The sequence below is a fragment of the Maylandia zebra genome, linkage group LG23 (assembly GCF_041146795.1).
Source record: "Maylandia zebra isolate NMK-2024a linkage group LG23, Mzebra_GT3a, whole genome shotgun sequence".
NCBI classification, from domain to species: domain Eukaryota; kingdom Metazoa; phylum Chordata; class Actinopteri; order Cichliformes; family Cichlidae; genus Maylandia; species Maylandia zebra.
Window position 1 is genome coordinate 50,086,315 of NC_135188.1, and position 14,762 is coordinate 50,101,076.

The window sequence follows — 14,762 nt, forward strand, 5'->3', positions numbered from 1 at the left end:
TCATCCACCTTTTCCACTCACTAAGTGTTTATATAAATTCAAATTTATTTGCCACATACACAATCACATACAGTACAACATGCAGTGAAATGCTTGTTGCTGTGCAATGCCTGACTCCCCCCCCCCTCCCAAAAAAAGAAAAATACAGAAAAACAGAAACAGTAGTTACATAATAGATAAAAAATGAACATGGAAGTAAGTCAGTAAGTCTGAATTGAGAATTAAAGTTAAATTTTAAAATAAACAGTTTACAGTGGAAAGAACAAGTTACTGAGAGTTACCAATGATCTATGCTCATACATAGTCACCCAATCAGTGGACAAAAAGGGTGAATGTATGTTTTGCGGACTGACAAAGACCAGCAAGCCTTTGTTTACCTGTGAGCAGTAGCAGGTAAAGGTGGTTTAGCATTACTCAACCAAGCCGTCTGTAAACGTTACAGAACTTGACATTTTAGCATTAGTTTTATTACCATTTCACTAATCAGCTCAAGTTTTTGAACTGGTAGTATTGACACGAACGTGAAATTGCTAAGGCCCAAAATGTCAGCATTTATACTGATTCTACACAAACACATGGGGTAATACATTAGCTTTTAACTCAGGGGTGGGGAACTCCAGGCCTCGAGGGCCGGTGTCCTGCAGGTTTTAGATGTGTCCTTGATCCAACACAGCTGATTTAAACTGATAAATGACCTCGTCAACATGTCTTTAAGTTCTCCAGAGGCCTGGTAATGAGCTAATCATGTGATTCAGGTGTGCTGACCCAGGGTGAGATCTACAACCTGCAGGACACCGGTCCTTGAGGCCTGGAGTTGGACACCCCTGTTTTAATTGATTCAGGGACATCGACTGCACATCACAAACTTGTGGCTGCATTGCTGGATGCCTTATTACTCCCACACACTACAGCTGTTTGTACATGTGAAGTTCATATTAACTCAAAGACTCTTTTTCTCTAGACAACTAAAGAGTGGATGTAGTGACAAAGTCAGCAGCATGTGAAACCACAGCATTAACATCACAATCATATTAACTTAATCTCTCAACACGGATTTACAGGCTACTTAGAGCAAAGCCATCCCAGAGGAGAAATGCATGTGGAAATCAGCGGGGACATATGCAACAAGAGAGCCCTCACATGGCCCCAGTGACAAAACATGTCTGTGCAATCTTTTTTTATGTTAAAGTGACACATGGTAAGGGCTATGTCTCAAACAGAGGAATGGTACAGCTACACAAACATCATTTTTGTAACTAACAATCCATGAACAGGTGTGAAAACTCTACAGGTAGCACAGAGATGCCTAGATAAGCCTTTTAATCAACTACTAATGGACTAAGTGGACCCATACCATGTGAGAGTGAAAAATATTGCTTGGTGATTGTTGACATGTTCTCAAAATGAGTAGAGATGTTTTCCCTTCTAGTACACAAGATGCAGGCGCAGTAACCAAAGCGTTACCACAAGAATTCATCCCAAGCTGGGGAATTCTTGGTAAGCTCAGTAGTGATAATGGAGCTTTTGTTAGCACAGCTTTGAGACAGGTAAGTGATTACCCCATTAGACATCACTGTGCTTACTATCCAGCAAGCGCCGGGGCAGTGGAGAGAGAGACTGCTTCCACAGTATAATGAGTAAACTAATCAAAGGTTGTTCAGAAACAGAACTCAACTGGCTAAAAGCCTTACCCATAGTGTTGATCAGTGTTGGGAAAGTTACTTTGAAAAAGTAATTAATTATAGTTACTAATTTACTTCTTCAAAAAAGTAACTGAGTTAGCAGATTCTAAAAGTAATTAATTACTTGAAAAGTAACGATTGTGTTACTTAAAAAAAAATGTAACCCTTTGGGGTCCAGGTTATAATTAGCCATTTTGACTACTTTTGATTTTCCCTCTACATTTCACCTTTAAAAACTATTTATTTGCCTTGTTTGGTATCATCCTTTTCAGCACAACCTCACGTGTCTGAATTTACAGTTATGTTTTCATTTTGACTACAGTGTTAACAACATTGATCTAAAATCTGACAAAAAAACATAAAATCAGAGAAGAAAGTTATATTTTTACTGTAACAACCACGAACATGTTTAATGAATCATATTTCATAACTTTAAATGCAAATATAAATTGTACATTTTAAAATCATATGCACAAGTTTTGCAAACAACAAAGTTATTTGCAGCCATTTACCTTTTACCCTTTTTTAATAACCATTTCAAACTGTTTACAGAACAATCAGCTGTTCTTCAATAAGATGCCACACAAATTATTTGTGTCTCTCCAAACAATACCTGCAGGTCTGACAGCAGCAGGTGTATCACTCCTGTTTCTACCTGGAGACAGCAGTCGCCTCATTGTTCTGACACACAACACAAAACTATCCACAACACATTGACTACACACTCCAAACACGCTAAACGTCACAAATCTCAAAACTCTCTCTCTCTTTTTCTGCTCTCTCTCTCTCGCCGTCACTCCTAAAACTTCCTCCTCTTCCTAAACAACCAAATGTCATGTTGCCATATCATTTTTGAATAGTCGACATGGTGCATCTTTCCACCAACACGAAAGGGGTGTTTTCTGTTTTGTTTTGTTTTTTTTGGTCATAAGCCGAGAGTGCTTGGTAGCGCTGTCCTTAAGCTGTGTCCCAAAACGTCGGCTGCATCCTCCTGAGGCCGCATTTGTAGACCGATTACGTCATAGCCAGGCGAAGAAGGCTGTCCCAATTCGTCGACTCCTTCAAATGCGGCCGACAAATGCATCCTTCATTTCCACGAATTTGAAGGATGGGTCGGGTGTATCCTTCGTGGCCCACCATATCCCAGAATTCATAGCGCGGCCCAGCCAATCTCCAGTTTCCAACAATGGCGGCCACTACTAAGTTTTAATATTACTCTTATTAATCTTTCTGGGTAACAAAATAAACTTTTAACACATTTTCAGGCGAGAAAGTAGCTGTGTAAACGTCAAATATCTGCTCGGTTTATCAAGAGATCAAGACATCACATATTTGCAAAAGTGCTCCAAGGTTTTCTTTTTTTTTGTCCCATTTGGTTCTTTAGCCGTCAGAATTGTTGTCTGAAGACCAACAAGGAGACCCAATGGATTTACTTTGCCAAATGGATCATCACAGCCTTGCCGTATTGGTCCATTTGATCGACCTTTGTTGTTATCCATCCATCCATCCATTCGCTTCCGCTTATCCTTTTCAGGGTCGCGGGGGGCGCTGGAGCCTATCCCAGCTGTCATAGGGCGAGAGGCGGGGTACACCCTGGACATGTCGCCAGTCTGTCTCAGGGCCAACACACAGGGACAGACAACCATTCGCACTCACACATTCACACCTAGTGACAATTTGGATGATCCAATTAACCTATCCCCACAACCTTTGTTGTTATTATTTATTTTATTTTATTTTTAGTTGTTACAGACAAGAACAAGAAAGAAAGATGAAGGAAAAGAAAAACAGAAGGGAAGAGGGACAGTGAGAAAGGAAACTTAAAAAGAGAAAGAAGAGAAAAAATCTCCTGGATCACCTGTTGAGAGAAAAAAGAGAAAACAAGCAAAAAGAACAGAGCAACATACTAAACACAACACCATCAGGTTAATCTAGCTGAGTGTAAACAGCAGTAAATACTAAATATTGAATGTTGTTGTGTAGCAAGCAGGACCGACAGCGCACAATGTGCTTGGAAATAGCAGCCAATAGAGGTGAACAGTGAACACCTGTGTGCACACCTGTGTGGATCAGCGCGCTTGTATTCAAATGGTTTCCCCATGTAATGGTCTGCTAGAGGATGTAGAGAGCCATAGCCCCGTCCCCCAGGGCATGAAGCAGGCATGGAGGAGATCCAGGCTCCAGACATCCAGAGGCTCCAGAGTGCGAGAGCCCAAGGAGGAGCACCGAAGGGGCATCTGTGCCACCCTCCTGGGAAGAGCTGAGGAGAGCCCCAGATGAGGGGTCACCCAGTAGCCACGGAGCGAAAGCCAGAGGGGGCTGCAGTGGTGTGCCCGCCGGCTCTGCCGGCAACCAGCTGTGCCAGAGTGAACCGAGCCGCAGGCCCAGAGGCCCGAGGGCCACCTTTGCCCCAGAAGAGGCCTGACCGAGCAACAAGCACCAGGCCCCGCCAAGTAGTCACCGGGAGTGAGCTGGTACATACCTGAGCGCCCAGCCCCGGACACCAAGACCCACCAATGCACTGACCCCTGAGGGCATCAGTCACCGGCAAGGAGTGTGGTGAGGGGAAATAGGCCTTTGGAGGGCCTGGGGGTGCTCCAAGGTTTTCGGAGAAGTCTGTTACCCACCCGCTCGACAGCTAGCCGGGGGGTTCAATGGTCGCTGGAAACCGGCGAGAGCAGCAGACTTCCGGCTTCATCATTTTCAGACCCCCGCTACTCTTTCGCTACTCAGGTTAAACATGATGTATAAGTCACTCGGATAACTTAAAAATGTAATTGTCTGGCTTTCTTCTGTGTTTTATTTGTTTCGGAGTAAATCGGTTTGGCTGAGACCAAAGTTATTAGATTAGGTTAAATAAAACTTTATTAATTTATTCCCTCGGGTGGGTTCCTCCTTGGTTTTCACACAGCTGAATAAACGTCAAACAGAAAACTGATTAAACAGAAGTGTGAGACAGTCAAGAATTTACACAAATGTCCTGTTATATTTTAGATAGCAAGGAGCAGATGGCCGAGTTTATTCAACTTCACCGAGACAGCGGTGAAGCATATCTGAAGGCTCGACTGTCCCATTTCACAGCCTCACACTTCTGGCCTTCTCGGTCTTCGAAGGACCCGGGCCACGTAAACCACGAAGGCCGGGTCCTCCAAAGGCCTATCAACACAGTTTAAAAACTGGTATATATCACCTTGTTTAATGTCCTTTAATATAATCAGAATCAGAAAGGGTTTTATTGCCAAATGTTGAGCAGGTTTACAACATTAGGAAATTGCTGCGGTACTTAGTGCAAACATACTGTCATATAACGCTTAAATAGACATAAAAATAAAAATAAAAAGTGCTAAGTTGATAGATATATACATGATATATACATGAGTGCAGGTGGTGATCAGTGCCAAACATGTAATGATGCAGTGAACACAGCGTAGGGTCATGTGTTAGTGGTGGGAACAGTCATACGGTTATTGTTCATGTGTCCAACAGCAGAGGGGAAGAAACTGTTCTTATGGCGAGAGGTTCTGGTGCGAATGGACTGGAGCCTCCTGCCTGAGGTGAGCAGGTCAAACAGACTGTGTCCAGGGTGAGAAGGGTCAGCTGAGATCCGAGCTGCACGCCCCAGTGTCCTGGAGGTGTGCAGGTCCTGCAGAGATGGGAGTCTGCAGCCAATCACCTTCTCAGCAGAGCGCACAACACGCTGCAGTCTCTGTTTGTCCCTGATAGTGGCTCCAGCGTACCACACGGTGATGGAGGAGGTGAGGATGGACTCGATGATTGCGGTGTAGAATTGCATCATCGTCCGTGTTGGCAGGTTGAATTTCTTCAGCTGCCTCAGGAAGTACATCCTCTGCTGGGCTTTCTTAATGACGGAGGTGATGGTGGGCTCCCACTTCAGGTCCTGGGTGATGGTGGTACCCAGGAAGCAGAATGAGTCCACAGAGGTGATGGGGGTGTCAGTCAGGATGATGGGGGGGAGTGGAGCTGTGTGCTTCCTGAAGTCCACAATAATCTCCACTGTTTTCTGGGCATTCAGCACCAGGTTGTTGTGGCTACACCAGGACACCAGACGTTCAACCTCCCTCCTGTAGGCAGACTCATCCCCGTCCGAGATGAGTCCAATAACGGTGGTGTCATCTGCAAACTTGATTAGCTTGACAGACTGGTGGGTGGAGGTGCAGCAGTTGGTGTACAGGGAGAAGAGCAGGGGAGAAAGAACCATCAGCACCGGCTCCCGGAGCCGGTGCTGATGGTCCGGGAGTCCGAGACATTCTTTCCCAGCCTCACATGCTGCTTCCTGTCCGTCAGGAAGTCAGTGATCCACCGGCAGATGGGATCAGGCACATTCATCTGGGAAAGCTTGCCTCGGAGATGGTCTGGAAGGATGGTATTGAAGGCAGAGCTGAAGTCCACAAACAGGATCCTGGCGTAGGTTCCTGGGGAGTCCAGATGCTGCAGGATGAAGTGTAGGGCCATGTTGATGGCGTCATCTACAGACCTGTTGGCTCTGTATGCAAACTGCAAGGGGTCCAGGAGGGGGGCCGTGAGGGTCTTGAGATGGGAGAGAACTAGGCGCTCAAATGACTTCATGACCACAGATGTCAGAGCCACGGGTCTGTAGTCATTTAGTCCAGTGATCCTAGGTTTCTTGGGGACAGGGATTATGGTAGAGGACTTGAAGCAGGCAGGCACATGACATGCCTGCAGTGAGGAGTTGAAAATGCCAGAAAACACTGGGGCCAGCTCGTTTGCACAGTGTCTGAGGGTGGCAGGAGACACACCGTCTGGGCCGGGAGCTTTTTGAGCATTCAGACTCTTAAACTGCTTCCTCACATCTGCTTCATGAATATGAAGAGTTGTGGTGGGAGGAGGTGGTGTGAAATCCTCTTTTGTGTGGGGTGAGGAGGGGGGTGTTGTAGGTGAACAGTTTGAAGGTGGTGATGGCTCTATGGAGGGGGGAGAGGTGGGGGAATGAGTGTCCAAAGTGTCTCTATTGTTGGGGCCGTTGGAGGTGTGAAGGCTGCCTGATGGCTCGTCAAAACGGCAGTAACAGTCGTTGAGGGTGTTGGCTAAGAGCAAGTCATCAGTGGAGTGGGGGGTTTTAGGCTTGTAGTTGGTGATATTCCTAAAACCTTTCCACACAGAGGCCGAGTCATTCTCTGAGATCTGCTGCTGCATCTTCTCAGAGTACTGATGTTTAGCAACATCCACTTCTTTAGTGAACCTGTACTTGGCCTCTCTGTAGCAGTCCCTGTCTCCGCTTCTGAACGCCTTTCTCTTTTCCAGCCACAGCTTTTTGAGTTTAGGAGTAAACCAGGGTTTGTCATTGTTATAACTCACCCTGGTGCGTGATGGCACAATGCTGTCCTCGCAGAAGTGGATATAGGAGGTGACAGTGTCCGTAAACTCGTCCAAGCTGTTAGAAGCAGCCTTCAGTGTGTCCCAGTCTGTGGTCTCCAAACACGTGCGAAGCTCCTCCACAGCCTCGTTGCTCCACAGTTTTTTAGTCCTCACAACAGGTTTGGAGAGCTTCAGCCTCTGTCTGTACGCGGGGATCAGGTGGATCATGACGTGGTCAGAAAGTCAGAGTGAAGCGCGGGGCACCGCACGATAGGCCCCGCTGATCGTTCTGTAACAGTGGTCCAATGTCCTCTCCTCTCTGGTCGGGCATTTAATATACTGCTTGTATTTGGGAAGCTCTTGGCTCAGATTGGCTTTGTTAAAGTCCCCAAGAGCAATAATGAGAGAGTCCGGGAATGTCCGCACCATGTGGAGTATCTGCTCCACGAGTGCGCACTGAGCTGCCTGCACATCCGCATCACTTAGGCAGCATCTTTCTTAGACAATAATTCTGATGGCAAAAGATCCAAATGGGACAAACAAACAAACAAACAAACAAACAAACAAACAAACAAACAAATAAATAAATAAATAAATAGTAATTAGTTAGATTACTCCTTACTGAAAAAAGTAACGCCGTTAGTAACGCCCTTACTTATAACGCCGTTATTCCTATCACTGGTGTTTTTGCATACAAGAACTAGGGTGAGTATTAAACACGACCTTAGTCCTTTTGAAGTTGTTTTGGACATCAGTCAAATATGGGGATAGGGCTCCCAGGATGCCCTCTTCCAAACCACAGGACACTATGAAAATGAAGTGTTATTCTGTGGAGATACGTAATAACGACAGGAGAGGTCTCAGTGTCTCACTCCAACTTTGGTCACCGGTGGCGCCAGTGTCCGGCAGCCTCACCTCTGTCAGTGCGCCCCAGGGTGGCTGTGGCTACAATGTAGCTGCCATCACCAGTGTGTGAATGGGTGGATGACTGGATGTGTAAAGCGCTTTGGGGTCCTTAGGGACTAGTAAAGCGCTGTATAAATACAGGCCATTTACCATTTATTAACTGACTCTCAGAACTTCACATATAGGGCTTCGGAGTTGACGTCACGCCGCAATGCATTGTGGGAGCGCAGCTCCATTTTCGGGGTCTACGATCCAAACAAATACACTGTATTGGAACGGCGACTACGACAAGAAACATGCTTAAAAGCAGCTCGAAAGAAAACGGACGGTATAGAGATCGATTGCGTCCAGAGGCGAAGCAGCGGTATTTGAAAAAAATAGAGTGCATCGCAAATCTGGACCCATACGACATACGGCAGTGGAGTAAAGACCCAGACGACTTACCGCCACTGTCCTACCCTGATATCTTCACCTATCTTGTTTGTGGAGTAAGTGCTTACACTGCGAACCAGTTTCGTAATTACAAGTCACTGGAGGCGCATATCCAATTTACAAATGGCTGGGTGCAAGATTTGGCTATTTTCAAGCCGCCAAAATCTGAGTACGTCGTCATTCATACCAAGGTAAGTCAGCTGGAGTGCATCGAGTGACATAGCCATTTTCCACCCCCCACCATAATTAATGTTAAATCTTTATCATTGAACTGTTAAAATATCGTTATCATATTATGTGCCCATAATTGTATAGTAGATGCAAATTAACACATTGATAATCGGGCAAATTATTAACGCCAATCAGTGTCCTCCCTGTCTCATTTCATTTATTGTCTTTACATCAACCTTGTCCTTGCATGTTACAGGTACTGCACTCCCAAAGATTGAATGAACCTGCATTACGACCATGGGTAATTGTAAGCACCACAGGGAAGGTCGAAACTGCACACTGCACCTGTATGGCCGGAGTTGCTGAGACCTGCACCCATGTCGCTGCACTTCTGTTTAAAGTGGAGGCAACAGTGAGGATACGTGGCACAAAGACAGTCACAGATGAACCAGCCTACTGGGTTTTGCCGGGGAACACAACCAAGATACAGCCAGAGGTTGGCCATAACATTGACTTTACATCTTCAGCAGCACAAAAAAAGACTCTTGATGAAAATATAAACGGACCGTCTGTGGTGAAAGGCAGAAGAAGCCGTCCTTCAAAAAGAAAGATTCCCTCTGCTACGTTTGAGGAGTTGTCACCAGTGTTAGACACACTTCAAAAACACAATAAAGCAGTGTGTTTGTCTGGTCTTTGTGGCCAACGCAAAGCACTGTGACCTCGTGGTATGGACACAAAAAGACATGGCAATTTTACGCATCTTACCAGATGTGCACTTCTGGGAATCACATTTAAAGAAAGCTCAGGAGTTCTTTCAGAAGGTGTGCCTTCCTGAACTTGTAGGAAAACATTTCTCTAAGCGAAATGCAGCCCCGTGTGGTCACAACGTTTTTTCTTCTGGTGTCTAGTTTTTTGTCAGAAGTGCATTGAAATATGTATAACTTGATTTCAAACGTGCAGCACTTACCATGTACCAATTGTCAAAGTGTGAAATAAAGAGTGCAAAGCAGTTATTTGTTATCTTGCTTTTATTATAACGTAATTTTAGTGAAACAAAGAGTCCAAAGTGATGATAAACTTTCGCTTATAGTATACAGGTACAGAAATGGTTACATAACGCAATGTCAATGTGTTCATACAGTCACACATACAAAAAACTAAAAAGGTTTTCCTTTTTTAAACAATTATTAATTAACAAGTACAAGTCTCATGTGTGCCTGGTTTCACTACCACACTGGGGCACATGTTAACCAAAACACAACACACCCTCACAATTTTATCAAGGAAGGTAACGTCTTCACCCTCACATGGAAGAAGAGAACGGATTGGCATGGTAGTATGTAGCATTTTGAATTTGTTGCGCAAACTGCCAATTACTCGTTCAACATGGATTCTTAGGTGTGCAATGGCTCGTGTATTTTCTATGTCCTTGGCATCTAGTTGACAGAAGCCCCTTGTAAATGCTGGGATCTTTACCTCCGCACACATCATTCCCACCGCATCTCTGATGTCAAAGCCTCTGTCAGCCAAAACTACATCCCCTGGTAACAGCTTGTTAAGTATGCCACATTGCTCTGTGATGTGTTTATCTGATGCACGGCCCCCCCACCCCTTAGAAATGAATGAAATTGCACCTTGTGGAGTAATCCCGATCAGATATTTCATGGTGTGTGTACCCTTGTAGTGTGAGTACGTTTGAGCACGAGCCTTTAAATTAGATGGTCGTTCTGTACGAATTTCAAAACAGTCTACAATGATGGCTACACGATTTCCAAAAGTGTCCGTAAATTGTGGTGGCATTGTTGCTTGCAAACAGTGCCTCTCTGGCCAGTGTACAAGTATTCCAAAGCGAGCATGCAACACGTCAATTGTATCAGAAAAGACAGAAGAAAGAGTTTTGTAGGAGACATTGAATAGATAACTAAGATGCTGGACAGGAAGATCAAGTCTAAGTCGCATAAGTGTGAGTAAAAGCATTTGGAAATGCGACAGTTTCTTTGATGCTGGTAGGAAAGCTTTTACATTCTCGAGCACGGACATAAAAATAGCAAAACAAGTAAAACCGGTGTAATATTTCACTTTTTCCGTGTCACCCTTTAAAAAGTTTTCATTCAGCTCTGTCTTGTCCAACTTTGATTTAAGCTTTCTGTTCTCCTCCAGCAGCCGGTTTATTTCTGCTCTGCTCTGTACACAGTGCACACAATCATTTGTCAGTTGTTGATCTTCTGTCTGTTTCTCTCTGATATCAATGTTTTCTGCATCAGCACCCGTTACCTCTGCTTCTACTTGTCCAGCACAAATTTGTCCCTCAGCCAAAATAACAAGGTTGTTATGGTGTTGCTCTTCGGTGGTGTCCATCTCTGGCTGCTCTTCTGTGGTAACTTCTGCTGAGGCTTCACCTTCACACTCTGCTGAGGCTTCACCTTCACACTCTGCTGCTCCATTGTCAAAGCCTGTCCAATAAAAAGAGTGCAAATACACAAGGGAACTTTTAAATGGTTTATACATTAAGGCCGTATGAATACTCAAAAATGTTTGTGTTAATTGACTAAGATCAACTTTTAAAATAAGAGACTGTGGCTGGGGGTGCGGTTGTCGTTTACCTCCAAATAGTACTTTATTTTGTTGACGTTGTGTTCGCCTCCTGTGACGGTCTGAATGTGATGTTCGGATTTCGGAGTGCCCCATGTGTAGCGTTGGTACCCAGTCTGGATTTGTTTGATCCATTTCATAGGCAGGCTTCCCTACAGTTGTGCAAAACAATTAGCGAATCGTTACATAGCACATATGTCTGCAAAGTCACTCCATTCGATATTTGATCGCAATTTCTATAACTTCCGAGACCATCAACGGTAATATTATTCAGCTATAAAGTGTGATAAGAACATATTTAGAACTTACCGGAATGAAAATGTCGTGAGCACACCAGCTGATATCTGGAGACGTAACAGAACTTGATATCAGCTCGTCTCACGGCTGCTATCCAGGCTAGACGCCTTCGTTTGGTAACATCCGATACATGAGCTCCTTCACGTTGCTTCCAGGTTGGGAAAGCATAAAAAGACAATCCAACCTTATTCCCGTGCCGGTCGTAACATCGAACATTGCAGCCGAGCACACAGCAAGTACGAACCATGGCTATGCTATCGCTCCTAGCTTAGACCCCCAAAATGGTGAATCGGGCCAAAATCCTTTCCACGCCCACCCCCGTGACATCACGCTCCGAAGCCCTATAGTAAGCGCCAAAATCTCCACCCCAGCACTTCCCTTCAACTTGGGTGTGAGTGGAGCCACCTGGTGGTCTGCCACAATTCTATTGTATAAATCTCTCATCTACTCAGTCTTCACTCCATAAGCAGGTTAAAGCAGCACTTTGACAACCAGCTCAAACAAACTTACACCCTCTCAGACCAGGAGACCAGGTCTTGATCAGAGATCTCCAGACAATCAGCTGGAAGAATTCCAGCGACAACCCAGACAGCAGTTAAGGTCGAAGCTTGTGCCACTTGGGTTCATTCCAACCATTGCTAGAGGATTTCAGAACCACGGTGATAACCCACAGGGTTAAAAAGATATCCACGTTAATACTGAGGAGGACACCAAGGCTGCACGATGTGCTGTACCCTTTGAAACACAGCTGTTAGGTTTAACCAACCACCTCCTGTCATGATCCGGAGTCTGCGACTCCGTGTTTGTTTAGTTTATTAGTATTCCGTGGTTTTGGTTACCTTGGGTTTTTATACTCTTCTGTTTCATGGTTCATGTTCCTATGTCTGTGTCCCCCAGTCTGTGTTAAGTTGGTGTGTTATGTCATTGCGTGTATGTGTTTCCTGTTTTATTGTGAAGGTCTGCGTCTTATGTGAGTGTTTCAGTTTGTCTCCCTACTCTCGTCACGTGATCACTCCCAGCTGTGTTCCCACCTTTGTGTAATCTCCCTGTGTTCTCTGAGTGTATTTAAGTTGTGTCTTCTGTCATAGTAATTGCTGGTTCGTCTGTGTTGTTTCCCCTCGGTCTCCCTGCGTCTTCCCGTATGTATATCTCCGGACCTCCCTGCATCCTCGTTTCTGGTTTGTCTTATTAGTTTACCCAGTTTAGGTTTCCAGTTTCATGTTTTGTCGCCACCGTTGTTTGTACTTACCCACCTCTGTGAATAAACACTCACCTGCACCAGAGCTGCCGCCTTTTGGTCCCTTTCTACAATTCCACACGGCTTGCCCCGGCAGACCGTGACAGAACGAACCAGCCACCATGGACCCAGCGGCAGTCGATCCGTCCGAGGAGCTCCAGGATGACATCGGCTACAATGTGGAGATCCTCCTCGGGCTGTGGCTGGAGAATCCTCCATACGAGCTTCACCGCGCCGTGGAAGGTCGGCTACAACGTCTCTTTTCCGGCCTGCCATGGCTACTAAATTCACTTCCTCCGACCATACAGGCTTTTCTCCGGCACACACCTCACCTTCTCTCAGCCACTCCTGCCTCGCTGCCCGACTCGCCGGATGTGATCTTGCCCGGCCCGTCGGAGCCGTCTGCGGGGAGGAAACGCCGATCGCGCCGCAAGCGCGCCACCCCACAGCCGGACGTTCGGGCTTCTAAATCGCCGGCTGTGGTGAGTGAGGACTCTTTTTCATTTTCGGACTGCATGACTGTTCATTCAGGGGCTGCGTTTTGTGTGGCGGATGTCAACGCGAGCTGCTTATCGCCTGTGCAGCTACCGGCAGCTCAGTTCCCAGATAGCAAGGAGACATTGAACAGATGTTGATTTTCCATCTGAACCATCAGAATCGTCAGGATTGGTTTTGTGTTGACATTTCAATGTTGAAACAACATTGAAATACTGATGAAACCTGACACTGACATTGAAATAACATTGATTCACTGTTGTTCTGTCATCGTTGATTGTTGATCTATTTATAGTTGACAAGGTGACAACAATCACGTTGAAAAACCATCGATTTATGGTTGAGCGGGAAATTAAAGCTGCTACCACTTGGACTATTCCGCAGCACCCCTATCACATTGGTACATCCCTCCAGGTAACCATTGTCTTGTACAGTAGAGCGGGACATTAGATTTACTCTCAGCGGAATTGACCGGAGAAGGCATCAGTTCATGCACTGCACTGGCCTGCACCAGTATAAGTATAGTATAAGGTAAGAATGAATGACTTTTGTTCTATTCGTTATTTCCACGGTTGCATTTGAATAACAGTAAAAAAAACAAACAAACTTGTTAATGTAAAGTTTCGGATAAAATGTGGGAGCCCGAAATTGTGTCTACTTTCATCTTACAATCCGGCAACAAATAAATTGCACTGCAAACAAAGTCTATCAACAAAGAAAACATTTTCGTTTCATACTTTTCCGTTATATTCCCTTACAAAGCTAGCTTTAACGCTTTGAGGGTTCCTTTGTTCTTGCCGTCGCCTCGGCGCTTGACCCAGACTTTCGCTCTGTAGTTGCTTTTTAGCATAGTACTACAAAAAATTGTAAATCTGTGATATATGATTGATAAACGTAAAGGTAACTGTATAAATGTGTTCAATGACTTTGTTACTTTTAATGATTGGTGAGCACCCGCTTCGATTCGCACTCAATTCAAACTTTACGTTGCACGCTCACCTAACTTTACGCTGCACGCTCACCTAACTTTACGCTGCACGCTCACCTAACTTGCGTTTGCACCTTTTGTCCACACGTAAACTGCGTTTAGCATTTACGTGTGGACGAGGAAGACGGAGAAAACGCAGCGTCAAAGGTGTGCGCCTATTTTGACGCCACACTGTGCGCCAAGTTTTTGTCTCGGTGCCATGAATTCCTACAATGGCAGACTTAGACAAAATACTGTTAATTTTATTATCTTCAGTGTTTAAATGCTTACATATACGGGTTTGCTTGTAATGGTTGCCTATATACATTTTAAGCTATTATTTATTATTTAGTTCAATCAATAGATCAAGTTTTGTAGTGACTATGAAATATATTGTAATTATCTGTTTCCTGTTTATCCTAGACAGGGCAAAAAAGGACTCCAAATTAAAAAAAAAGATAAAAATGAAAGACTGGTGCATTGTGCAGTTTAGCACTGGTGGTACAGAAATAGTCCCTAGATCATGGATAAATGGGGAGAAATTGTCATGGCCTCCATATCCTCCGTGAGACACATTCAGGATCCACGACGCAGTAAAGAGGAGAGTTCATCCTGGTGCAACATGGCTCACCTATGCACCAGTCCG

At 44.9% G+C, this 14,762-nt stretch overlaps 1 protein-coding gene and 1 long non-coding RNA gene across 2 annotated transcripts; both read right to left on the reverse strand.

Annotated features, from left to right (window-relative positions):
- Positions 1-9,311: 9,311 nt before the first annotated feature.
- Positions 9,312-10,927, reverse strand: LOC143415000 (uncharacterized). The gene has a single exon (XM_076880263.1). The coding sequence runs from the start codon at positions 10,884-10,886 to the stop codon at positions 9,720-9,722; it is 1,167 nt and encodes a 388-aa protein (XP_076736378.1). The 5' UTR covers positions 10,887-10,927; the 3' UTR covers positions 9,312-9,719.
- Positions 10,928-10,945: 18 nt separating this feature from the next.
- LOC143415001 (uncharacterized) lies at positions 10,946-11,745 on the reverse strand. Its single transcript, XR_013095608.1, has 3 exons — positions 11,430-11,745; positions 11,132-11,272; positions 10,946-10,981 (listed from the first exon to the last, which is right to left on the reverse strand). It is a non-coding gene; the product is annotated as an uncharacterized LOC143415001 (long non-coding RNA).
- Positions 11,746-14,762: the final 3,017 nt, after the last annotated feature.